At 40.2% G+C, this 25,598-nt stretch overlaps 1 protein-coding gene across 1 annotated transcript in view; it reads left to right on the top strand.

The window, feature by feature from the left end:
* Positions 1 to 25,598, top strand: part of LOC141113339 (NXPE family member 1-like) — a 187,619-nt gene that overhangs the window by 111,150 nt on the left and 50,871 nt on the right. Inside the window, exon 3 of the mRNA XM_073606400.1 lies at positions 24,854 to 24,953. Within this exon, the coding sequence (XP_073462501.1) occupies positions 24,854 to 24,953 (100 nt within the window). The remainder of the gene's footprint in view (positions 1 to 24,853; positions 24,954 to 25,598) is intronic.

The following is a 25,598-nucleotide window of genomic DNA, read 5'->3' as shown; positions in this document are numbered from 1 at the left end:
CGGCGAAACGTTCCACAAAGTAATAGCACACCATTCGGGAACAATCCGCACGTTTCGGTATATTACTTGTCTATGTAGTGTAAAAACTGTGGGAGGAGTTAGGGTGGTAAATTTGGCTATAATAATAAGAATAATATATATGTGAGATAACAGTAAGTGGTCTTGCTATGCAAGAACACTTAATTAAGTGTTCTTGCATAGCAAGACCACTTACTGTTATCTCACATATATATTATTCTTATTATTATAGCCAAATTTACCACCCTAACTCCTCCCACAGTTTTTACACTACATAGACAAGTAATATACCGAAACGTGCGGATTGTTCCCGAATGGTGTGCTATTACTTTGTGGAACGTTTCGCCGAATGGTTCACGAAATATCGTCGTTTTTGCGGCGAAATTGGTCCCATAGGAATGAATGGGGAAACTAGAGTGGGAGATGACAAAAGCTGGAAAATCAGAACATGATTTCTAAACTGCCGCCACTCCCTCATTTTCAAGCCCACCTACACAAATCTTATATCAAAATGTTCAGCTACCCCTGCTGCCACTAAACATGTCCACGGCTAAGCCATAGTCCTGATAGTTTTCACAATATGACCATTTGTTTGCAACTCACGCCGTCCATTGACATTCATTGAAACTACACTCTAGCCCCCTCCAAATTTGAAGGGCAATTTCTAAACTGCGACTGTGCCTTCATTTTTAATATTTCAGAGACATACTATACATCAAAATCTAGGTCTGGGTCTTGTGATTCTCACAATATAAAGATCTTCGCTGTAGGATGTATAGTTTTTAAAATATGGCCATTTGTTTAGAGGTCATTTCAGGAAATTTTAGCCATTAATCAGAGTGTACTGTTAGTGTTTGTTTTGTTGCCATGGTTACCAAAGCTTCTGTTATACACAGGGGGGAAGGTGGCTGGAGCATCTCAGCTGATTACAGAGCCCGGGGGAGGGGACAGACACACCATGTACTGATTTATAATAGAGGAATATGATGGGGCAGATTTGATAGGGCAATTCTGATGGGGCAGTTTTGATGGGGCAATTCTGATGGGGCAGTTTTGATGGGGCAATTATGATGGGGCAGTTTTGATGGGGTAATTCTGATGGGGCAGTTTTGATGAAGCAGTATTTGGGAAGCATAAACAGGGCATGAGCGTTGCTAGGAAACAGCGGTTGTAAACACAAGATGCTGAGACACCCCAAATGCATGTGACTTCATCTGCTAGACTTGATAATGCTTGTAGACCCCTCCCACAGTTTTCACACTACAGAGACATATAATATACCGAAACGAGCGGATTGTTCCCGATTGGTGTGTTATTACTTTGTGGAATGTTTTGCCGAATGGTCCACGAAATGACGTTTTTGCGGCGAAATTGGTCCCATAGGAATGAATGGCGAAATGTTCAAAACTAGAGTGGGAAGTGACAAAAGCTGACAACCCCATGATCAGCCAAAACATTATGACCACCCCATGATCAGCCAAAACATTATGACCGCCCCATGTAAAAAAAAAAATATTTTTGAAAAAAAAAAAATTTTGAAAAAAGTAAAAAAATAATTTTTGAAAAAAAAAAATCATTTTTGAAAAAAAAAAAAAATATTTTTGAAAAAAAAATATTTTTGAAAAAAAAAAATTATTTTTGAAAAAAAAAATATTTTTGAAAAAAAAATTTCTTTTAAAAAAAAAAATTATTTTTGAAAAAAATATATATTTGAAAAAAAAAATATTTTTGAAAAAAAAAAATTATTTTTGAAAAAAAAATTACTTTAAAAAAAATAATAATTTCGAAAAAAAAATTATTTTTGAAATAAAAAAATTCATTTTTGAAAAAAAAAATTACCTTTGAAAAAAAAAATTACTTTTGAAAAAAAAAATCATTTTGATTTTGATTAAAAAAAATTCATTTTTGAAAAAAAAAATTACTTTTGAAAAAAATGTTCAGCTCTTTCAGCGAATGATGGAACTTCTTTACTACTATTTATACTTTTTAAAATATTAAGCTTTTTAACACTTTTCACAGTTACTCAAGCCACTCCACCCCACCCAGTTACTCCGCCCACTCCAGTTGTAGAGGCAAGAACACTTTCACAATTTCCCCAGAAATTGTACCTTTTCTAGTTATTAAGTGTTCTTGCATAGCAAGACCACTTACTGTTATCTCACATATATATTATTCTTATTATTATAGCCAAATTTACCACCCTAACTCCTCCCACAGTTTTTACACTACATAGACAAGTAATATACCGAAACGTGCGGATTGTTCCCGAATGGTGTGCTATTACTTTGTGGAACGTTTCGCCGAATGGTTCACGAAATATCGTCGTTTTTGCGGCGAAATTGGTCCCATAGGAATGAATGGGGAAACTAGAGTGGGAGATGACAAAAGCTGGAAAATCAGAACATGATTTCTAAACTGCCGCCACTCCCTCATTTTCAAGCCCACCTACACAAATCATATATCAAAACGTTCAGCTATCCCTGCTGCCACTAAACATGTCCACGGCTAAGCCATAGTCCTGATAGTTTTCACAATATGACCATTTGTTTGCAACTCACGCCGTCCATTGACATTCATTGAAACTACACTCTAGCCCCCTCCAAATTTGAAGGGCAATATCTAAACTGCGACTGTGCCTTCATTTTTAATATTTCAGAGACATACTATACATCAAAATCTAGGTCTGGGTCTTGTGATTCTCACAATATAAAGATCTTCGCTGTAGGATGTATAGTTTTTAAAATACGGCCATTTGTTTGGAGGTCATTTCAGGAAATTTTAGCCATTAATCAGAGTGTACTGTTAGTGTTTGTTTTGTTGCCATGGTTACCAAAGCTTCTGTTATACACAGGGGGGAAGGTGGCTGGAGCATCTCAGCTGATTACAGAGCCCGGGGGAGGGGACAGACACACCATGTACTGATTTATAATAGAGGAATATGATGGGGCAGTTTTGATGGGGTAATTCTGATGGGGCAGTTTTGATGAAGCAGTATTTGGGAAGCATAAACAGGGCATGAGCGTTGCTAGGAAACAGTGGTTGTAAACACAAGATGCTGAGACACTCCAAATGCATGTGACTTCATCTGCTAGACTTGATAATGCTTGTAGACTCCTCCCACAGTTTTCACACTACAGAGACAAATAATATACCGAAACGAGCGGATTGTTCCCGATTGGTGTGTTATTACTTTGTGGAATGTTTTGCCGAATGGTCCACGAAATGACGTTTTTGCGGCGAAATTGGTCCCATAGGAATGAATGGCGAAATGTTCAAAACTAGAGTGGGAAGTGACAAAAGCTGACAACCCCATGATCAGCCAAAACATTATGACCACCCCATGATCAGCCAAAACATTATGACCGCCCCATGTAAAAAAAAAAATATTTTTGAAAAAAAAAAAAATTTTTTGAAAAAAGTAAAAAAATAATTTTTGAAAAAAAAAATCATTTTTGAAAAAAAAAAAAAAATATTTTTGAAAAAAAAAATATTTTTGAAAAAAAAATTTCTTTTAACCACTTAAGGACCGCCTAACGCCGATTTACGTCGGCAAGGCGGCACGGGCAGGCAAAATCACGTACATGTACGTGATTTGCCTCTCGCGGGTGGGGGGTCCGATCGGACCCCCCCCCGGTGCCCGAAGCGGTCCCGTTCTGTTCCCCGGCGATCCGAGATGAGGGGGAGGCCATCCGTTCGTGGCCCCCCCCTCGCGATCGCCGCCGGCCAATGGGAACACTCCTTTGCTGCTGTATGCTAAACAGCAGCAAAGGAAATGATGTCATCTCCCCTCGGCTCGGTATTTTCCGTTCCAGCGCCGAGGGGAGAAGACATCAATGTGAGTGCACAACACACTACACACACAGTAGAACATGCCAGGCACACAAAACACCCCGATCCCCCCCCCGATCGCCCCCCGATCCCCCCCCAATCACCCCCCCCCCCCCCTGTCACAAACTGACACCAGCAGGTTTTTTTTTTTTTTTTTTTTTTTTTTTTCTGATTACTGCATAGTGTCAGTTTGTGACAGTTACAGTGTTGGGACAGTGAGTATTACCCCCCTTTAGGTCTAGGGTACCCCCCTAACCCCCCCTAATAAAGTTTTAACCCCTTGATCACCCCCTGTCACCAGTGTTGCTAAGCGATCATTTTTCTGATCGCTGTATTAGTGTCGCTGGTGACGCTAGTTAGTGAGGTAAATATTTAGGTTCGCCGTCAGCGTTTTATAGTGACAGGGACCCCCATATACTACCTAATAAATGTTTTAACCCCTTGATTGCCCCCTAGTTAACCCTTTCACCACTGATCACCGTATAACTGTTACGGGTGACGCTGGTTAGTTCGTTTATTTTTTATAGTGTCAGGGCACCCGCCGTTTATTACCTAATAAAGGTTTAGCCCCCTGATCGCCCGGCGGTGATATGCGTCGCCCCAGGCAGCGTCAGATTAGCGCCAGTACCGCTAACACCCACGCATGCAGCATACGCCTCCCTTAGTGGTATAGTATCTGATCGGATCAATATCTGATCTGATCAGATCTATACTAGCGTCCCCAGCAGTTTAGGGTTCCCAAAAACACAGTGTTAGCGGGATCAGCCCAGATACCCGCTAGCACCTGCGTTTTGCCCCTCCGCCCAGTCCACCCAAGTGCAGTATCGATCGATCACTGTCACTTACAAAACACTAAACGCATAACTGCAGCGTTCGCAGAGTCAGGCCTGATCCCTGCGATCGCTAACAGTTTTTTTGGTAGCATTTTGGTGAACTGGCAAGCAAGCACCAGGCAGCGTCAGGTTAGCGCCAGTACCGCTAACACCCACGCATGCACCGTACACCTCCCTTAGTGGTATAGTATCTGATCGGATCAATATCTGATCCGATCAGATCTATACTAGCGTCCCCAGCAGTTTAGGGTTCCCAAAAACGCAGTGTTAGCGGGATCAGCCCAGATACCTGCTAGCACCTGCGTTGTGCCCCTCCGCCCGGCCCAGCCCAGCCCACCCAAGTGCAGTATCGATCGATCACTGACACTTACAAGGCACTAAACGCATAACTGCAGCGTTCGCAGAGTCAGGCCTGATCCCTGCGATCGCTAACAGTTTTTTTGGTAGCATTTTGGTGAACTAGCAAGCACCGGCCCCAGGCAGCGTCAGGTTAGCGCCAGTACCGCTAACACCCACGCACGCAGCATACGCCTCCTTTAGTGGTATAGTATCTGAACGGATCAATATCTGATCCGATCAGATCAGATCTATACTAGCGTCCCCAGCAGTTTAGGGTTCCCAAAAACGCAGTGTTAGCGGGATCAACCCAGATACCTGCTAGCACCTGCGTTTTGCCCCTCCGCCCGGCCCAGTCCAGCCCACCCAAGTGCAGTATCGATCGATCACTGTCACTTACAAAACACTAAACGCATTACTGCAGCGTTCGCAGAGTCAGGCCTGATCCCTGCGATCGCTAACAGTTTTTTTGGAAGCTTTTTATTGAACTGGCAAGCACCAGCGGCCTAGTACACCCCGGTCGTAGTCAAACCAGCACTGCAGTAACACTTGGTGACGTGGCGAGTCCCATAAGTGCAGTTCAAGCTGGTGAGGTGACAAGCACAAGTAGTGTCCCGCTGCCACCAAAAAGACAAACACAGGCCCGTCGTGCCCATAGTGCCCTTCCTGCTGCATTCGCCAATCCTAATTGGGAACCCACCACTTCTGCAGCGCCCGTACTTCCCCCATTCACATCCCCCAACGAAATGCAGTCGGCTGCATGAGAGGCATTTTTATGTGCTCCCGAGTACCCCTACCCAACGAACCCCCCCCAAAAAGATGTCGTGTCTGCAGCAAACGCGGATATAGGCGTGACACCCGCTATTATTGTCCCTTCTGTCCTGACAATCCTGGTCTTTGCATTGGTGAATGTTTTGAACGCTACCATACACTAGTTGAGTATTAGCGTAGGGTACAGCATTGCACAGACTAGGCACACTTTCACAGGGTCTCCCAAGATGCCATCGCATTTTGAGAGACCCGAACCTGGAACCGGTTACAGTTATAAAAGTTAGTTACAAAAAAAGTGTAAAAAAAAAAAAAATATATATAAAATAAAAAAAAATAGTTGTCGTTTTATTGTTCTCTCTCTCTATTCTCTCTCTCTATTGTTCTGCTCTTTTTTTACTGTATTCTATTCTGCAGTGTTGTTATTGTTATTGTTATTGTTATTATGTTTTATCATGTTTGTTTTTCAGGTATGTAATTATTTATACTTTATTGTTTACTGTGCTTTATTGTTAACCATTTTTTTGTCTTCAGGTACGCCATTCACAACTTTGAGTGGTTATACCAGAATGATGCCTGCAGGTTTAGGTATCATCTTGGTATCATTCTTTTCAGCCAGCGGTCGGCTTTCATGTAAAAGCAATCCTAGCGGCTAATTAGCCTCTAGACTGCCTTTACAAGCCGTGGGAGGGAATGCCCCCCCCCCCCACCGTCTTCCGTGTTTTTCTCTGGCTCTCCTGTCTCAACACGGAACCTGAGAATGCAGCCGGTGATTCAGCCAGCTGACCATAGAGCTGATCAGAGACAAGAGTGGCTCCAAACATCTCTATGGCCTAAGAAACCGGAAGCTACGAGCATTTTATGACTTAGATTTCGCCGGATGTAAATAGCGCCATTGGGAAATTGGGGAAGCATTTTATCACACCGATCTTGGTGTGGTCAGATGCTTTGAGGGCAGAGGAGAGATCTAGGGTCTAATAGACCCCAATTTTTTCAAAAAAGAGTACCTGTCACTACCTATTGCTATCATAGGGGATATTTACATTCCCCGAGATAACAATAAAAATGATTTAAAAAAAAAAAAAATGAAAGGAACAGTTTAAAAATAAGATAAAAAAGCAAAAAAATAATAAAGAAAAAAAAAAAAAAAAAAAAAAAAGCACCCCTGTCGCCCCCTGCTCTTGCGCTAAGGCGAACGCAAGCGGCGGTCTGTCGTCAAACGTAAACAGCAATTGCACCATGCATGTGAGGTATCGCCGCGAAGGTCAGATCGAGGGCAGTAATTTTTGCAGTAGACCTCCTCTGTAGATCTAAAGTGGTAACCTGTAAAGGCTTTTAAAGGCTTTTAAAAATGTATTTATTTTGTTGCCACTGCACGTTTGTGCGCAATTGTAAAGCATGTCATGTTTGGTATCCATGTACTCGGTCTAAGATCATCTTTTTTATTTCATCAAACATTTGGGCAATATAGTGTGTTTTAGTGCATTAAAATTTAAAAAAGTGTGTTTTTTCCCCAAAAAATGCGTTTGAAAAATCGCTGCGCAAATACTGTGTGAAAAAAAAAAATGAAACACCCACCATTTTAATCTGTAGGGCATTTGCTTTAAAAAAATATATAATGTTTGGGGGTTCAAAGTAATTTTCTTGCAAAAAAAAAAAAACTTTTTCATGTAAAAAATAAGTGTCAGAAAGGGCTTTGTCTTCAAGTGGTTAGAAGAGTGGGTGATGTGTGACATAAGCTTCTAAATGTTGTGCATAAAATGCCAGGACAGTTCAAAACCCCCCCAAATGACCCCATTTTGGAAAGTAGACACCCCAAGCTATTTGCTGAGAGGCATGTCGAGTCCATGGAATATTTTATATTGCGACACAAGTTGCGGGAAAGAGACAAATTTTTTTTTTTTTTTTTTTTTTTTTGCACAAAGTTGTCACTAAATGATATATTGCTCAAACATGCCATGGGAATATGTGAAATTACACCCCAAAATACATTCTGCTGCTTCTCCTGAGTACGGGGATACCACATGTGTGAGACTTTTTGGGAGCCTAGCCGTGTACGGGACCCCGAAAACCAAGCACCGCCTTCAGGCTTTCTAAGGGGCGTGAATTTTTGATTTCACTCTTCACTGCCTATCACAGTTTCGGAGGCCATGGAATGCCCAGGTGGCACAAAACCCCCCCAAATGACCCCATTTTGGAAAGTAGACACCCCAAGCTATTTGCTGAGAGGTATAGTGAGTATTTTGCAGACCTCACTTTTTGTCACAAAGTTTTGAAATTTGAAAAAAGAAAAAAAAAAAAAGTTTTTTCTTGTCTTTCTTCATTTTCAAAAACAAATGAGAGCTGCAAAATACTCACCATGCCTCTCAGCAAATAGCTTGGGGTGTCTACTTTCCAAAATGGGGTCATTTGGGGGGGGTTTGTGCCACCTGGGCATTCCATGGCCTCCGAAACGGTGTTAGGCAGTGAAGAGTAAAATCAAAAATTCACGCCCTTAAAAACGCTGAAGGCGGTGATTGGTTTTCGGGGCCCCGTACGCGGCTAGGCTCCCAAAAAGTCCCACACATGTGGTATCCCCATACTCAGGAGAAGCAGCTAAATGTATTTTGGGGTGCAATTCCACATAGGCCCATGGCCTGTGTGAGCAATATATCATTTAGTGACAACTTTGTGCAAAAAAAAAAAAAAAAAAAAAAAAAGTGTCACTTTCCCGCAACTTGTGTCAAAATATAAAATATTCCATGGACTCAATATGCCTCTCAGCAAATAGCTTGGGGTGTCTACTTTCCAAAATGGGGTCATTTGGGGGGGGGTTGTGCCACCTGGGCATTCCATGGCCTCCGAAACTGTGATAGGCAGTGAAGAGTGAAATCAAAAAGTTACACCCTTAGAAATCCTGAAGGCGGTGATTGGTTTTCGGGGTCCCATACGCGGCTAGGCTCCCAAAAAGTCCCACACATGTGGTATCCCCGTACTCAGGAGAAGTAGCTGAATATATTTTGGGGTGCAATTCCACATAGGCCCATGGCCTGTGTGAGCAATATATCATTTAGTGACAACTTTTTGTAAATATTTTTTTTTTTTTTTTTTTTTGTCATTATTCAATCACTTGGGACAAAAAAAATAAATATTCAATGGGTTCAACATGCCTATCAGCAATTTCCTTGGGGTGTCTACTTTCCAAAATGGGGTCATTTGGGGGGGTTTTGTACTGCCCTGCCATTTTAGCACCTCAAGAAATGACATAGGCAGTCATAAACTAAAAGCTGTGTAAATTCCAGAAAATGTACCCTAGTTTGTAGACGCTATAACTTTTGCGCAAACCAATAAATATACGCTTATTGACATTTTTTTTACCAAAGACATGTGGCCGAATACATTTTGGCCTAAATGTATGACTAAAATTGAGTTTATTGGATTTTTTTTATAACAAAAAGTAGAAAATATCATTTTTTTTCAAAATTTTCGGTCTTTTTCCGTTTATAGCGCAAAAAATAAAAACTGCAGAAGTGATCAAATACCATCAAAAGAAAGCTCTATTTGTGGGAAGAAAAGGACGCAAATTTCGTTTGGGTACAGCATTGCATAACCGCGCAATTAGCAGTTAAAGCGACGCAGTGCCAAATTGGAAAAAGACCTCTGGTCCTTAGGCAGCATAATGGTCCGGGGCTCAAGTGGTTAAAAAAAAAATTATTTTTGAAAAAAAAATATATTTGAAAAAAAAAAATATTTTTGAAAAAAAAAAATTATTTTTGAAAAAAAAATTACTTTAAAAAAAATAATAATTTCGAAAAAAAAATTATTTTTGAAATAAAAAAATTCATTTTTGAAAAAAAAAATTACCTTTGAAAAAAAAATTACTTTTGAAAAAAAAAATCATTTTTGAAGAAAAAAAAATCATTTTTGATTAAAAAAAATTCATTTTTGAAAAAAAAAATTACTTTTGAAAAAAATGTTCAGCTCTTTCAGCGAATGATGGAACTTTTTTACTACTATTTATACTTTTTAAAATATTAAGCTTTTTAACACTTTTCACAGTTACTCAAGCCACTCCACCCCACCCAGTTACTCCGCCCACTCCAGTTGTAGAGGCAAGAACACTTTTCACAATTTCCCCAGAAATTGTACCTTTTCTAGTTCTTATTATTATAGCCAAATTTACCACCCTAACTCCTCCCACAGTTTTACACTACATAGACAAGTAATATACCGAAACGTGCGGATTGTTCCCGAATGGTGTGCTATTACTTTGTGGAACGTTTCGCCGAATGGTTCACGAAATATCGTCATTTTTGCGGCGAAATTGGTCCCATAGGAATGAATGGGGAAACTAGAGTGGGAGATGACAAAAGCTGGAAAATCAGAACATGATTTCTAAACTGCCGCCACTCCCTCATTTTCAAGCCCACCTACACAAATCTTATATCAAAACGTTCAGCTATCCCTGCTGCCACTAAACATGTCCACGGCTAAGCCATAGTCCTGATAGTTTTCACAATATGACCATTTGTTTGCAACTCACGCCGTCCATTGACATTCATTGAAACTACACTCTAGCCCCTTCAAATTTGAAGGGCAATATCTAAACTGCGACCGTGCCTTCAATTTTAATATTTCAGAGACATACTATGTATCAAAATCTAGGTCTGGGTCTTGTGATTCTCACAATATAAAGATCTTCGCTGTAGGATGTATAGTTTTTAAAATACGGCCATTTGTTTAGAGGTCATTTCAGGAAATTTTAGCCATTAATCAGCGTGTACTGTTTGTTTTGTTGCCATGGTTACCAAAGCTTCTGTTATACACAGGGGGGGAGGTGGCTGGAGCATCTCAGCTCTGATTACAGAGCCCGGGGGAGGGGACAGACACACCATGTACTGATTTATAATAGAGGAATATGATGGGGCAGTTTTGATGGGGTAATTCTGATGGGGCAGTTTTGATGAAGTAGTATTTGGGAAGCATAAACAGGGCATGAGCGTTGCTAGGAAACAGTCGTTGTAAACACAAGATGCTGAGACACCCCAAATGCATGTGACTTCATCTGCTAGACTTGATAATGCTTGTAGACTCCTCCCACAGTTTTTACACTACAGAGACAAGTAATATACCGAAACGAGCGGATTGTTCCCGATTGGTGTGTTATTACTTTGTGGAATGTTTCGCCGAATGGTCCACGAAATATCATCGTTTTTGCGGCGAAATTGGTCCCATAGGAATGAATGGCGAAATGTTCAAAACTAGAGTGGGAGGTGACAAAAGCTGACAACCCCATGATCAGCCAAAACATTATGACCACCCCATGATCAGCCAAAACATTATGACCGCCCCATGTAAAAAAAAAAAATATTTTTGAAAAAAAAAAAAAATCATTTTTGAAAAAAAAAATATATTTTTGAAAAAAAAAATATATTTTTGAAAAAAAATATATATTTTTGAAAAAAAATATATATTTTTGAAAAAAAAAATATATTTTTGAAAAAAAAAATAAAAAAAAAAAATATATATATATTTTTGAAAAAAAAATCACTTTTGAAAAAAAAAATCATTTTTGAAAAAAAAAATCATTTTTGAAAAAAAAAATGTTTGTGCTCTTTCAGCTAATGATGAGACTTCAACTTTTTTACTACTATTTATACTTTTTAAAATATTAAGCTTTTTAACGCTTTTCACAGGAGCTCCAGCCACTCCAACCACACAACAGTTACTCAAGCCACTCCACCCAGTTACTCCGCCCACTCCAGTTGTAGAGGCAAGAACACTTTCACAATTTCACCAGAAATTGTACCTTTTCTAGTTTTCTATTCTAATCTTTTCTATTCAAATTCGAATTCATTCTATACGAAGTCATCTTCCGAAATTCGAATTTCGTATAGAATGAATTCAAATTCGAATAGAAAAGTTTAGAATAGAATAGAAAAGAATAGCATAGAAAAACAATGAAACTTTTTATATATATATATATATATATATATATATATATATATATATATATATATATATATATATATATATATATATAAAACATCTCCCAAAATTCGAATTTCATATAGACCGAAATCAAATTTGAATATAAAAGATTAGAATAGAATAGAAAATAATAGAGAAGAATAGACTAGAAAAACAATAGAACAGAATAGAAGAAAATATAATATATAATATATATATATATTATATTTTCTTCTATTCTGTTCTATTGTTTTTCTAGTCTATTCTTTTCTATTATTTTCTGTTCTAATTCGAATTCATTCTATAAGAAATTCAAACTTCAGAAGCCATGTTCCGAAATTCGAATTTCGTATAGAATGAATTTGAATTGAAAAGACTATTATAGAATATAAAATAATAGAAAAGAAAAGCATAAAAAAACAATAGAAGAGAATAATACAAAAAAATTACCGTATTTATCGGCGTATAACTCGCACTGGCGTATAACACGCACCCCAAGTTTAGAAGGGAATTTTAAGGAAAAAAAAACTTTTAGGAGGGAAGTTTAAGGGAAAAAAATTACATATATATATATATATATATATATATATATATATATATATAAAACCATCTTCCAAAATTCGATTCGAAATTAATTTGAATAGAAAAGATTAAAATAGAGTAGAAAGAATAGACTAGAAAAACAATAGAACAGAATAGAATAAGATATAATATATATATTATATTTTATTCTGTTCTGTTCTATTGTTTTTCTAGTCTATTCTTTTCTATTCAAATTCAAATTCATTCTATACGAAATTCGAATAGAAATGTTTAGAATAGAATAAAAAAGAATAGCATAGAAAAACAATGAAACAGAATAGAAAAAAATATATATATTATATTTTATTCTCTTCTGTTCTATAGTTTTTCTAGTCTATTCTATTTCTATTCTAATCTTTTCTATTCAAATTCGAATTCATTCTATACGAAATTCTAATTTTAGAAGCCATCTTCCGAAATTCGAATTTCGCATAGAATTAATTCAAATTCGAATAGAAAAGTTTAGAATAGAATAGAAAAGAATAGCATAGAAAAACAATGGAACAGAATAGAAAAAAAAATATAATATATATTTAACCATCTTCCAAAATTGGAATTTGGTACAGAATGAATTTGAATTCAAATAGAAAAGCTTAGAATACAATATATTATATTTTTTTCTATTCTGATCTATTGTTTTTCTATGCTATTCTTTTATACTTTCTATTCTATCCTAATCTTTTCTATTGGAATTCGATTTCATTCTATACGAATTTCAAATTTCGCAAAATGGTTATATATAGTTTACTTTTTCAAATTCAGTTATTGTTTTTTTCGAATTTTATAGTTTTTTTCGAATGTGGTAGAAATTTTTCGAATTTGACAGTTTTTTTCGAATGTGGTAGAATTTTTTCGAATTTGATAGTTTTTTCGAATGTGGTAGAATTTTTTCGAATTTGACAGTTTTTTTCGAATGTGGTAGAATTTTTTCGAATTTGATAGTTTTTTTCGAATGTGGTAGAATTTTTTCGAATTTGATAGTTTTTTTCGAATGTGGTAGAATTTTTTCGAATTTGACAGTTTTTTTCGAATGTGTTAGAATTTTTTCGAATTTGATAGTTTTTTTCGAATACGGTCGAATTTTTTCAAATTTAATATTTTTTTCAAATGTAGTAACATTTTTTTTGAATTTGATAGTTTTTTCGAATGTGGTAGAATTTTTTCGAATTTGACAGTTTTTTTCGAATGTGGTAGAATTTTTTCGAATTTGATAGTTTTTTTCGAATGTGGTAGAATTTTTTCGAATTTGACAGTTTTTTTCGAATGTGTTAGAATTTTTTCGAATTTGATAGTTTTTTTCGAATACGGTCGAATTTTTTCGAATGCGGTCGAATTTTTTCGAATTCGAATACGAAACGAAACGAATTCCGAAAACGAATGTAATGAATGCAACGAATTTAACTAAACGAATTAAGTTAAATAACGAATCGAAACGAAACTAAACTAAACTAATTTTTTCATCCTGCACATGTCTATCCGCATCCACCTTGACATTCGGGGGGTCTCCCTGTGTCATAACGAGTACAAATATCAGATCCCTAAGCATTTATTTTACTCTTTACTCCAATTCAAACATTTTTCCTCTAAATCCTCTACTTTGACCTTGGATAAACCTACCTCATTTGAACTATTATGTTCTCAAGGCCCATACCAAGCCCATCTTATTTCAGATATCTATAGCTACCTACATGAAACTTCTTCACTCACCGACACATTTCACTCCTACATGCAGAAATGGTCCCAGATTATTAAGCGACCTATCCAACTCCCCCAGTGGCAGAAGATTTGGGAGGCCACTTCCAAGTCTTCATGGTGTGTGGATCAGAGGGAGACGATCTATAAGATACAATTTTTTTGGTATAGGACCCCAGAGATCTTACATAGATACGATCCCAAAGCTTCCCAGGTGTGCTGGAGGTGCAATTTAAAAAAAAAGAAAAACATTAATGTCAGTCCAAACTCACAGTATTATCTTTATCCCAATATAGGGCACACACACACACAGAACACACACACGTTTAAAACTTATCTTTGTTTATGACGTTCGCTACTTCCGTTCGGACATACGTAGGCCAGCACACTAGCTTTATATACACTGACGTTCTTTATGACAAGTTTTCCCCACCCCCTTCTCTCTTCGTTGCACAGTGGGAGTAAATAGATAAAGATGGCGGAGACATTATCAGGAACTAGCGCGGAGGAAAGCCCGGAGCCCCAAACATCCAGATCCAGGAGGATATTTAAGGCCACCAAAATGGCCTTTGAATAAATGGTGGAGATGGTGGACATCTTGAGGAGGGAGGACTATGATGGCAAAAACGGTCCGTACACCCGACCCAATTTGTGGAAGGACCAAATAATGTCCTCAGTTGTCACCACTCTGGAGCAGCAATTTGGGGTACGACGGGCTAAAGACCAATTGAGAAAGCGCTGGTCCGACCTAAAAACGAGGGAGCCAGATCAGTATCGCAGAAACAAGAAGGTGCTTAAAAAAGTAAGTACTTGTCGTGTGTTCTTATTAAGATACTTAACTTGCATGCTGATCCATATGCTTTTGTTTATACTGTTGTACTGTATCGTTCGTAAATATCGTTCTTTTGAAAATACATATGATTCTAACTAAATGCTGTTCGTTTGCCAAGAAATACAATGGTACAGGGTTCTACCTACATTTTGTTGTTGATAATTTGTCTAATTAAAATAAGTTTAGGATATTGTTGTGTAGATGTTTTTGAAACTAGAATGCTTTGAAAAAATGATTCAGTGTAATGTAAGGACAGGACACAGCAGATGTTTCCACATCTGGACTCAGGAGCACTAGTGTACTGTGGGACACCAGAGAACATTTTTAGGATAATCCACACAGGGGCTCCAGGGGATACTTTAAGTGTCTCCATCTGTGAAACTTGGCCAAAAAAGGTAAGTATTGCAGTTTGGTCAAAAGGGAATTTGAATCATGTCTTCAACTTGGATCTTTTCACAAACAGACAATTGTACACCACTTCAAAGCAATGTTTCATATTCCTATTTCTGGACTCAAATATCAGTGTGCTAAGTATACCTTTGGTTTCATTCTCATAGGGGAGCAAAGACTCAGACAACAGTCAGAGGATCCAAGGGCACCCCGACCTCACCAGCCTGATTAGGTAATTAGCCCAAGCCCACACGAGGATCTGGAGGAAGGAGAGGTGGAGGAAGTGAATGAGATCTGCACCCCACCAGGTGAGTGTCTGACACCCCAGCTTAAGGTAATCTATTTATGCCTGCATATTTCTAAATACATATTTCTTCTAAAATTTTAGGTGATGTTCTGGTTGTGGAAGGCCAAGCGCGGACCCATTTAGCACTGACAGCGCCCAAAGGCTAATTGGGCAGATCGTGGTCTGGAATGGCCACATTGATGAAATGCACAATCAGCTAGACAGCATGAGAAATCGGCTGGACAGCATGCAACAGGAAATGAAGAACATGATCGATGTTTTGGGGAGAATCTAATCCCTTTTTCCCTAAAACATCGATCATGTTCTTCATTTCCTTTTTAAATGAGAACATTGTTCTTTTTTTATAGTTGTTAAATTTTAAAAGCCAAATTTTGAAGATGCACACGGTGTGTCAACATGTGCTATCTGCCATCATGGGATCTCAATGTATGCGTTTTGTGTTTGCAACCCCTTCCTCATAATGCTAGTAGGTGAGAGGAAGGGATTGCACCCACAAAACACGTCCATTGATCCCCCATGATGGGAGATAGCACATGTTGACATTACCCATTTGGACTCCCAATTTGTGTGCATCTTCAAAATTTGGCTTTTACATGGGTGACATCACCTGTAACTTTTACATGTTGAACTTTGCAAGTTCCAGAGTTGTGTATGTTTTTTGTGTGAAAAAAACCCTGTTTTAAAATACAAATTAAAAAAAAAAAAAAAAATTATGCAGAAAATACCAAAAAAATGTACAAAAATATAGTCCCCCCCCCCAAATTAAACAATTTTATATTGAAAATATATATTGTATTGTATTATACACAATTATATTGTAAAAAATATAAAACCAAAAAAAAAAAAATACATTGAATTACGTTTAAAAAAAAACGCACATGTTTGAATGTGCACACAGTAAAAATTTTAAACGACAACAATGCGTGTGGCTTCTTCTTTCAATACTCAATACCAGTTTTGGAATTCATTTTGTGTTTCCAGTGACAAAGGGCCTTATTTACTAAAGGGAAATGCACCTGGCACTACAAGTGCACTAGGAGAACCTAGGAGACAGCCAAAAAGAAAAGTGAACAAGAATAAAAACTCAAGATTTTATCATAAAAAAAATGTTTTATTATTTGAAAGGTTAAATATGTGCTGGCATTGCAATGGCCCCCCTACCATTAAAATAAAAACATATCTGTCCCACACTTGATGGGCGGTTTGGGGGGCCAAGCCAGTACGGCCAGTATCCAGGCCTGTGAGTACAGATTCTGCACTAAGTCTGGCCTCCGGCCCAACTGAGGTAAGATATGTTTGCGAATGTTTTCTTAAAAAATTATGGAGTACGCAACAGCACATAATTAGATGATTGATTTTATAGTCCCCCATATTGATGGCTGAGAGAAACAAACGGAACCGGCTGGCCATAATCCCAAAGGCATGCTCCACAACTCTTCTCGCTCTGGCCAGCCAGTAGTTAAATACCCTCCTCTCTGGGGTGAGGGTCTTTTGGGGGAATGGCCTCATCAGGTGCTCGCCCAGACCAAAGGCTTCATCTGCGATGAATACAGAGGGGAGTCCCTCAACGTTCTCGGCATCAGGTGGCAATCCCAGGCCACCAGTCTGGAGACGCTGGCAAAACTCAGTCTGGGCCAAGACTCCTCCATCCAACATCCGGCCGTTCTTCCCCACGTCCACGTACATAAAATCATATTGTGCCGATACCACCACCATCAATACTACACTATTAAACCCCTTGTAATTGAAGTAGTAAGACCTCGAATGGGGTGGTGGCACAATGCGAACATGCTTTTCATCGATCGCCCCTACACAGTTGGGAAAGTCCCAACGGTCAGTGAACTGGGAGGCCACAGTCTGCCATTCCTGTGGTGTGGAAGGAAACTGTGGAGTCAAACAAGAAAAAAAAATTATAAGTACTTTTAAACATAACTTTGCAAGCAGATTACACAAAAACATTCTTGCACAACAGCAGTAAAACATTTTTAGAAGTAGTATTTAAAAAAAAACTAAAATATAAGGCCCACTTATAAGATTCCTCACCCCCTCTGATGGCCTATTGATCAAATTGTATGGGGGGGTGGGGGAGGGTTCTAAATTAATTTAAGACCACATATTACATTTGGAGACTGTCACGGAACGCCCCACACTCCGCTTGAGTGCTTCCGTCATATACCGCTTCCTAAGTTCTGGAACACGAGTCCAATGGATCTGGCCATAGGAACCCCAAGAACTAGACAACACCAGTCTTGGAGTACATCAGAACTACCTTTATTTTGAGATCTCACAGACCTTTATACAGCAGGGATGACTCAAAGCTAACCTAATTAACATGACCTAATTTACTACAAAATGTACCCAGACCAGATGACAGTCTTGTGGGCACCGAGCTTCACACATTAATACAATTAACAATACAAACAACAATCTCCCCCCTCCTCAGCCTAGACCATTCGTCTATTAGCCAGGGCTGGTGGCTAATGTGATCAGCTCTCTCAATTAACATAAACACATGTTGATAACACCAGCATCTCCTCACAGGATGTGACCCAGCAGAATGAATCAGTCTTATCAGCAGGGGGCTGCTGGAGGAATCCCCCCTCCCTCTTCAGGGACACAAATATACAGTAAGGAGTCCCCATACAATATATACATGACTGAGTCCGATTAATACAGTTCAGACTGGATTTCTCATTCACCTCACAAAGAGTATTGTTCCATTGAAAATCCAGGGCCCATAATCAAAAGGCAACAGGCTTGCATACAGTCCTCTCCAACAGCCTCTGTCCTGGCTCTGTCTGTGACAGAGACATTTGAGGGGGTGGGGGAGGGTTCGAAATTAGTTTAAGACCACACATTACATTTGGAGACATTTGAGGGGGTGGTTTGCGGAAAGCAGTACAATGGAGCTGACAATATACATTGTTAAAGGGACTAGGCTATAGGTGTATATGGGCCCAGGATTGCATGCTGGGGAGGTTAGTGAAGGCAAATATGCATGTAGGCCAAAAATTGAGTTTCTAAAATAAAAACATGCATGCATGAAGATAAAGGGGACATTCACATCATATTCCAATCATCGTAAATGGGTAATGATGAAATTAATACAATACATTAGCAAACATTAAATACATATAATGTAATGTTAAAGGCTAAAACTTAGCTTAATATAGTCCTTCTGCAGGACCTGAATAACGGCAGAACAGGTCTCTGGGATAATGATCCCCAGAGCCTGGGGGGAGATGCCTTGCGAGAACTTAAGGTCCTGAAGGCTTCTCCCAGTCGCCAAGTAACACAATGTGGCTGGCAACTAGCCTCTGCTCCGCAGTGATGGCTTGCCGCATGCAGGTATCCTGCCTGCTGATATAAGGGGTCAGCAAAGCCAGCAGACGTTCAAAAACGGGGTCCATCATCCTGAGATAATTCCTGAAATCCTCAGGATTATTCTCACAGATCTCACAAAGCAAAGGCATGTGCGAGAATTGGTCACACTGGCGCAGCCAATTCTTCGTCCATGAACTCCTCCTCGCCCTGTTCATGGACTGGACTTGGGTCAAAGTATTAACCCCAACACCAAGCCCCCACACAGCACGAACTTGAGAATGAGTATGTCCACGCACCATGGCTTCAAAATGGTCGGCTGGTCAAACAAACAAACTTAAACGAACACACTGAAGAACAGCAAGGCCTGTGAAGAGCGACCTGAAGAACAGGAACGAGCGGACCTGAACGGCCTGATATACAGGTAACGAACTGACCAACACGCACTGAAAACCAGATACAAACCCTACATGCACAAACCAAACCGCAGAAATCGATTGAAATAAGCTGAAGTCTGAAAAGCAGGAATCGTCTCTAACCAAACTGCTACTAACACGAGATTAACACGAGATTAGCAGAAGGAGCCCAAAGGGTGTCGTACTGGGGCTTGAACTTCCTTTTTCTAGTCCCGTCGTACGTGCTGTACTTCACCGCGTTCAAAACCAGCGGACTTTTGGAGTGATCGTGTGTGTCCAAGTCCGTCCATTTGTAAGTCCAGCGGACCTACGCTGCAAAGTCTGTCGGAAAGACCGTCGGACCTAGTCCGTCGAAAAGTCCGCTCATGTGTACGCGGCATAAGGGAGTGAGGTGAGTAGTAGAAGATTTAGGTGTAATTTGCATAGAGATGGTATTAAAAGCCATGAGAGGTTATCAAGTAACTAAAAAAGGAAGTGTAGAGAGAGAGGAGAAGGAGTCCAAGAAAATAATTTTAGGGGACCCCTACAGAAGGAGGAAGTGAAACGGAGGAGACATTGTAGATAGCACTGAAGGAGCACTGTGATTAGATAGGAGGAGAACCAGGAAAGAGCAGAATCCTGAAGGCTAAGGGAGCGGGGTTTATTGAGGAAGAGTGGGTGGTCAAAAGTATCAAAGACGCTGAAAAGTCTAGTAGTAAGAGTATGGAGTGGTCGTTGGTTTTAGCAGTTAGTAAATCGTTAATGAGTTTTAGCAATGCAATTTTTGTGGAGTGCTGTGAGTGAAAGCAAAACTGTAAGGGGTCAGGAAGGTTGTTTTCAGAGAGGCAGGAGCTCAGACAGTTGTAGACTAAGCATTCTAAAAGTTTATAGATAAATGTTAGCAATGAGATGGGTCTTTCAACTCAAATTCCAAATAAATTGGATATGCTGTGTAAAATCTACATAAAAAACAGAATGCAATGATTTGCAAACCTCATAAACCCATATTTTATACATAGCCCGGACGGTACTGCATTAAAAACAGGCATGATTTAGTGAAGGACATCACTGCTAAGATAGGGAATTTTTTGAAGTATTTTCTGAGTCAGTGGCGACTGGTACTCAAAATTTTTTTTTGGGGGGGGGGGCGCAAACAAACTGAAAAGTACTGAAACCCCCCCATCAATTGCAGCTTCACTGTGCCCATCAAATGCAGCCACTTGTGCCCCATTATATGCAGCCACTTGAGCCCATCATATGAAACCACTTGTGCTCATCAGCCACCTGTGCCTATCAAACGCAGCCACTTGTGCCCATCAAATGCAGCCACTGTGTCCATCAAATGCAGCCACTTGTGCCCATCATATGCAGCCACTTGTGCCCATCATATGCAGCCACTTGTGCCCATCATATGCAGCCACTTGTGCCCATCATACGCAGCCACTTGTGCCCATCATACGCAGCCACTTGTGCCCATCATATGCAGCCACTTGTGCCCATCATACGCAGCCACTTGTGCCCATCAAATGCAGCCACTTGTGCCCATCATATGCAGCCACTTGTTCCCATAATATGCAGCCACTGTGCCCATCATACGCAGCCACTTGTGCCCATCATATGCAACCACTGTGCCCATCATACGCAGCCACTTGTGCCCATCATATGCAGCCACTGTGCCCATCAAATGCAGCCACTGTGCACATCAAATGCAGCCACTTGTGCCCATCAAATGCAGCCACTTGTGCCCAGTATATGCAGCCACTTGTGCCCAGTATATGCAGCCACTGGGCCCATCAAATGCAGGCACTGTGCCCAGCAACCCCCCCCCCCCACTCGCAGGGTTTGTGGATCTGGCAGCAGCCCCCCCGCGTCTCTGGCAGCACCTCCCACGCAGCTCACAGCTCTGGCAGCACAGCCCCACCCCCCACCCATTGCGTGGCTCTGAAAGAGCCGAGGGGACTTACCGTAGAACTGCAGCAGCTCCTCTCAGGGCGGCGGCAACCTCCGCTCCAGCGCATGTCTCCTCCTTGTAGTGATCTGGGTCACGGCACCAGTGTAGTGATCAGGTATATTAATATATACTGGGTGATATGATGTAGAGTGGGTATGATAATTAATTAGTAAGTACTTATAAGGATGATGATGTAAGTACTCTTCCACAGCAACCCAATTCTTCCAGAGAGATGCACTTTATTGACTTCCAACACAGAACAAAGTCCAAAGTCCGCAGATGACAAAGAAATCCGACAGAGGAAATATAACTCAGAAACCCATCTCCTAGGTCTGTGTCTTCCCAGCCATACACAGACAAGCCTCACTCCAAACTAACTGCCAGCTTGAATGTTCTCTATGAAATACTAGTCCACTAAGAGGGAGTTTCTGCTAGGTCAACCCATAATACTCTTTGATCTTATTGTTACCCCCTCAAGTCTAATTACCATCAATAAATACTTCTTCTATGGTCCTTTAAACAATGTACCCTTTGAAATGTTCAATTAGGTTAACAGCCCATACCTCACACCCCTAGGTAGACTTGCCTAAGACTTACACATCAAAGGGTCTTCAGCTGTTATCTTGCTATGTTAAAATTCAGTTGGACAAAGCAACCATTGTCATTCTGGCCTGGTCAACATTGACTGCATGTGTACATACACACAACAATGTCCCACATAAATCGGTGAACATATTACAACATATACAACACTCCTCTCCTCTTCCTAAGCGCCAGGCATCCAATAGGGTCTGACGCCCTGCCTCCTGATTGGCAGGGAGGAAGGTTAGTGTGGAAATAGTGAAAATTAATTTGCTATTGTCACACAATTGGGTGGGATCAGGGTGCACTTTCTGCGCCCTGAGCCCACCCTGTTTTGAAGCCTATTAGAGCCTCTGGCTCTAATCAGGTGCTTAAAAAAACACCCCCTGCCACCCCGCCATAGGAATCCATGTGTCCGGCATCCTGAATGGGGCCAGGCGCATGGATGGGGGGGCAGTGCCCGTGCGCCCACAGTGCACGGGCCGCCATGTTCTGAGTATAAAAGCAGAACTCCGGTACTCGGTAAGGTTTGGATTCAGTAACACCAAGTTTACACAATGTTGTCATTATAATACAGTTGCTTTGTTGGGTGTGTAGCCCAAATATATATTACTTCTTCAGCCTTGGTGTTTCAGAGGGTGTGGCATTGCCTGAAAAGTTTTTGTCATCCGGAATCAGGGAGGAACCCATACATCCACTGGCTCCCTTGAGGGCACATGCTACATTAACTTTTGTCAAAACAGGTGGTTCTGACAGGGCCACCCACAGTTCAAATTTCAGCCGATTCAGCAGGAATCTGTTGGAATTCTAATGCCCCATACACATGATCGGACATTCCGACAAAATCCATGGATTTTTCCCGACGGATGTTGGCTCAAACTTGTCTTGCATACACACGGTCACACAAATCTTTCTGAAATTCCGCACGTCAAGAACGCAGTGACGTACAACACGTACGACGAGCCGAGAAAAATGAAGTTCAATAGCTAGTATGGCTCTTCTGCTTGATTCCGAGCATGCATGGAACTTTGTGCGTCGGAATTGTGTACACACAATCGGAATTTACAACAATGGATTTTGTTGTTGGAAAATTTCAGATCCAGATCTCAAATTTTGTGTGACGGAAATTCCAATGGAAAATGTCCGATTGAGCCTACACAGGGTCGGAATTTCCAACAACAAGCTCCCAACGAACATTTTCGGCTGGAAAATCCTACCGTGTGTACGGGGCATTACTGTGTATGGCCAGTCTAAATCTACTACCTTTACTTTTTATTGGGGCCTTGCTAGGTTACCTGCTTAAAAGCTTATGCATACAGTCATTCAATTTGCAGTGTAAAGATCCAACGTATGCAGGTCTGAATACAACAGTATTATATGCTATGGGCCCATGCACACTGTTTTTTTTGGTTTGCAGCGTTTAGTTCCATAAACCAACATTAGCAAAATCTGTGTTCACAGTTCTGTTGTGACGTAAACAATTGAACCAAGGTTTACATGCATACAATGTAATGCCACTGCTTACACACTACTGATGTTTATATCTTCATCTATACGAGTCATTTATGCATTGGCGACGCATGTACAGAATGACCTAAGCCGATTCTGAATGCTAGGGTCATCCTGCACGTGCACTGTGACTGCATGAATGATTCATTCAGAGGAGATGTAAACATCAATGATATGTAATGAGGCAGTGTCACTATTGGCTACACATTATTTATATTTGCATGTCTGCCCTGAGCAGCAGCTGCAGCCAATAGGCTCCAGGTGCACCTGTACTGTAAACATTAGCACAAATGGCAGCAATATCATCCATAAAAATAATGTGCCTATATGCATGAGCCCCCAAAAATTCCAATGCACCCTGATGATCTTTGATCTCTTACATAGTTTTCAGTTAGCTCTCCACCTCTTGAGGGTTGTCTACTCCTGCTAGATAGGCTATGATGATATAGAACAGGGGTCTCCAAAGTTTCTAAACAATGGAACCAGTTTACTATCATTCAGACTTTAGGGGGGGCTGACTTTGGCCATTTGGAGTAGAAAAGGTCCCGACGGCAATGGGAAAAAAGCAATGCCCCATCTTTGATGGGAGAAATTGTGTTCTATTCTTGGTGTCATTGGGAGGAATTTTGTCCTGTCATTGGGCCCCATTGTTAGTGTAATTGGAAAGGAACTGTGTCCCACTATTAGTGTCATTGGGCCTCATTGTTGATGCCATTGGCAGGAATTGTGTCCCATTTCTGTTGTCATTGGGAGGAATTTTGTCCTGTCATTGGGCCCCATTGTTGGTGTCAATGGGAGGAACTGTGTCCCACTATTGGTGTCATTGGGCCTCATTGTTGATGTCATTAGGAGGAAGTGTATCCTATTATTGGTGTCATTGGGCCTCATTGTTGGTGTCATTGGGAGGAATTGTTTCCCATCATTTGTGTCATTGGGCCTCATTGTTGGTGTCGTTGGGAGGAATTGTGTCCCATCATTGGAGTCATTGGGCCCCATTGTAAGTCTCATTGGGAGGAATTGTTTCCCATACTGGTTTTAATTGGACCTCATTCTTGGTGTCATTAGGCGGAATTGTGTCCCATTATTGGTGTCATTGAGCCTCATTGTTGGTGTCATTGGGAGGAATTATGTCCCATCATTGATGTCATTGGGAGGAATTGTGTCCCATTATTGGTGTCATTGGGAGAAATTGTGCCCCATCATTGGTATCATTAAAAAGAATTGCGTCCCATTATTGGTGTCATTGGGCCTCATTGTTGGTGTTTTTGGGAGGAATTGTGTCCCATCATTGGAGTCATTGGGCCCTATTGTTAGTCTCATTGGGAGGAATTGTGCCCCTTCATTGGTGTCAGTAAGGGGAATTATGTCCCGTTTTTTGTATCAGTGGATAAAATAGTATACCTCAAGGGCTGAATAAAACCAAGCAAAGGGCCGCATCTGGCCCCGGGCCTCAGTTTGGAGACAACTGATGTAGAAGATAGGATAAGTGATAGATAGGATAGGGTTAATTTTGCTTTCATTATAATTGACCCTTTTTACATCCATTCATTTCTTTCCTAGGGCCAGGGGAATGCCGAATAAAGCACATCAAATAATATGGGCCGTTCTCTTTCTTTGCATAACAGGATTTATCTTCAATATTCATCACAAACTAGTCCAGGTATTTTATCTTTATTAGATATGAGAGTTTCAGTAAAAACTGTAACCATTAAGTGCTTTAACCCTTTTAACTCAGTTGAGTTGATTTCTGAAGTTAAATTCTGAGTTTCAATGAGTCGGATGGCCAAATCTGAATCCAAATTTCAGTGTTACTTTATGCAGTTTAGATTTCCAAAAGGCTTCTAGGAGAAATAGACGTATGCTGCTTTAAACACTTTCTGTCTTTGGTTTCTGCTTTAGTTATTGCCTGAGCACCCTTAGCATGAGCGCCAGTGCCACTAGGTCCCACCTATCTAGGTTAGTATGCCTTGCTAAATTTTTGTAAGGAAAATAGCTTAGGCTTTTGTTGGCCCCATAATTTCATTGGGTAGACTTCTTAAGCCATTTTACACTATTTTGCATCATAATACACACTTTTTCAGAGCCTAGTTCAGCCATTGACTTCAATCAAACTTGATACACTAAAATATATGCTGGACCCTCAAGGTGCCGCCTACCTAATTAATATGTCAAAAGGGGTGAAACAATACTAACATATGGGGATTGGATACCCTTAAAAACGTTAGAGTAAAAATGACAAAATGAAAAAATGGGGAGAAGGAGAGGATGGTAGCTCACGTATAGAGATTAAATGACAAACTTGAAA

Source organism: Aquarana catesbeiana, linkage group LG12, assembly GCF_042186555.1.
Source record: "Aquarana catesbeiana isolate 2022-GZ linkage group LG12, ASM4218655v1, whole genome shotgun sequence".
Lineage (NCBI taxonomy): Eukaryota > Metazoa > Chordata > Amphibia > Anura > Ranidae > Aquarana > Aquarana catesbeiana.
Note: the sequence above shows the minus strand (reverse complement) of the source record. Positions and strands in the feature narration are given on the sequence as shown.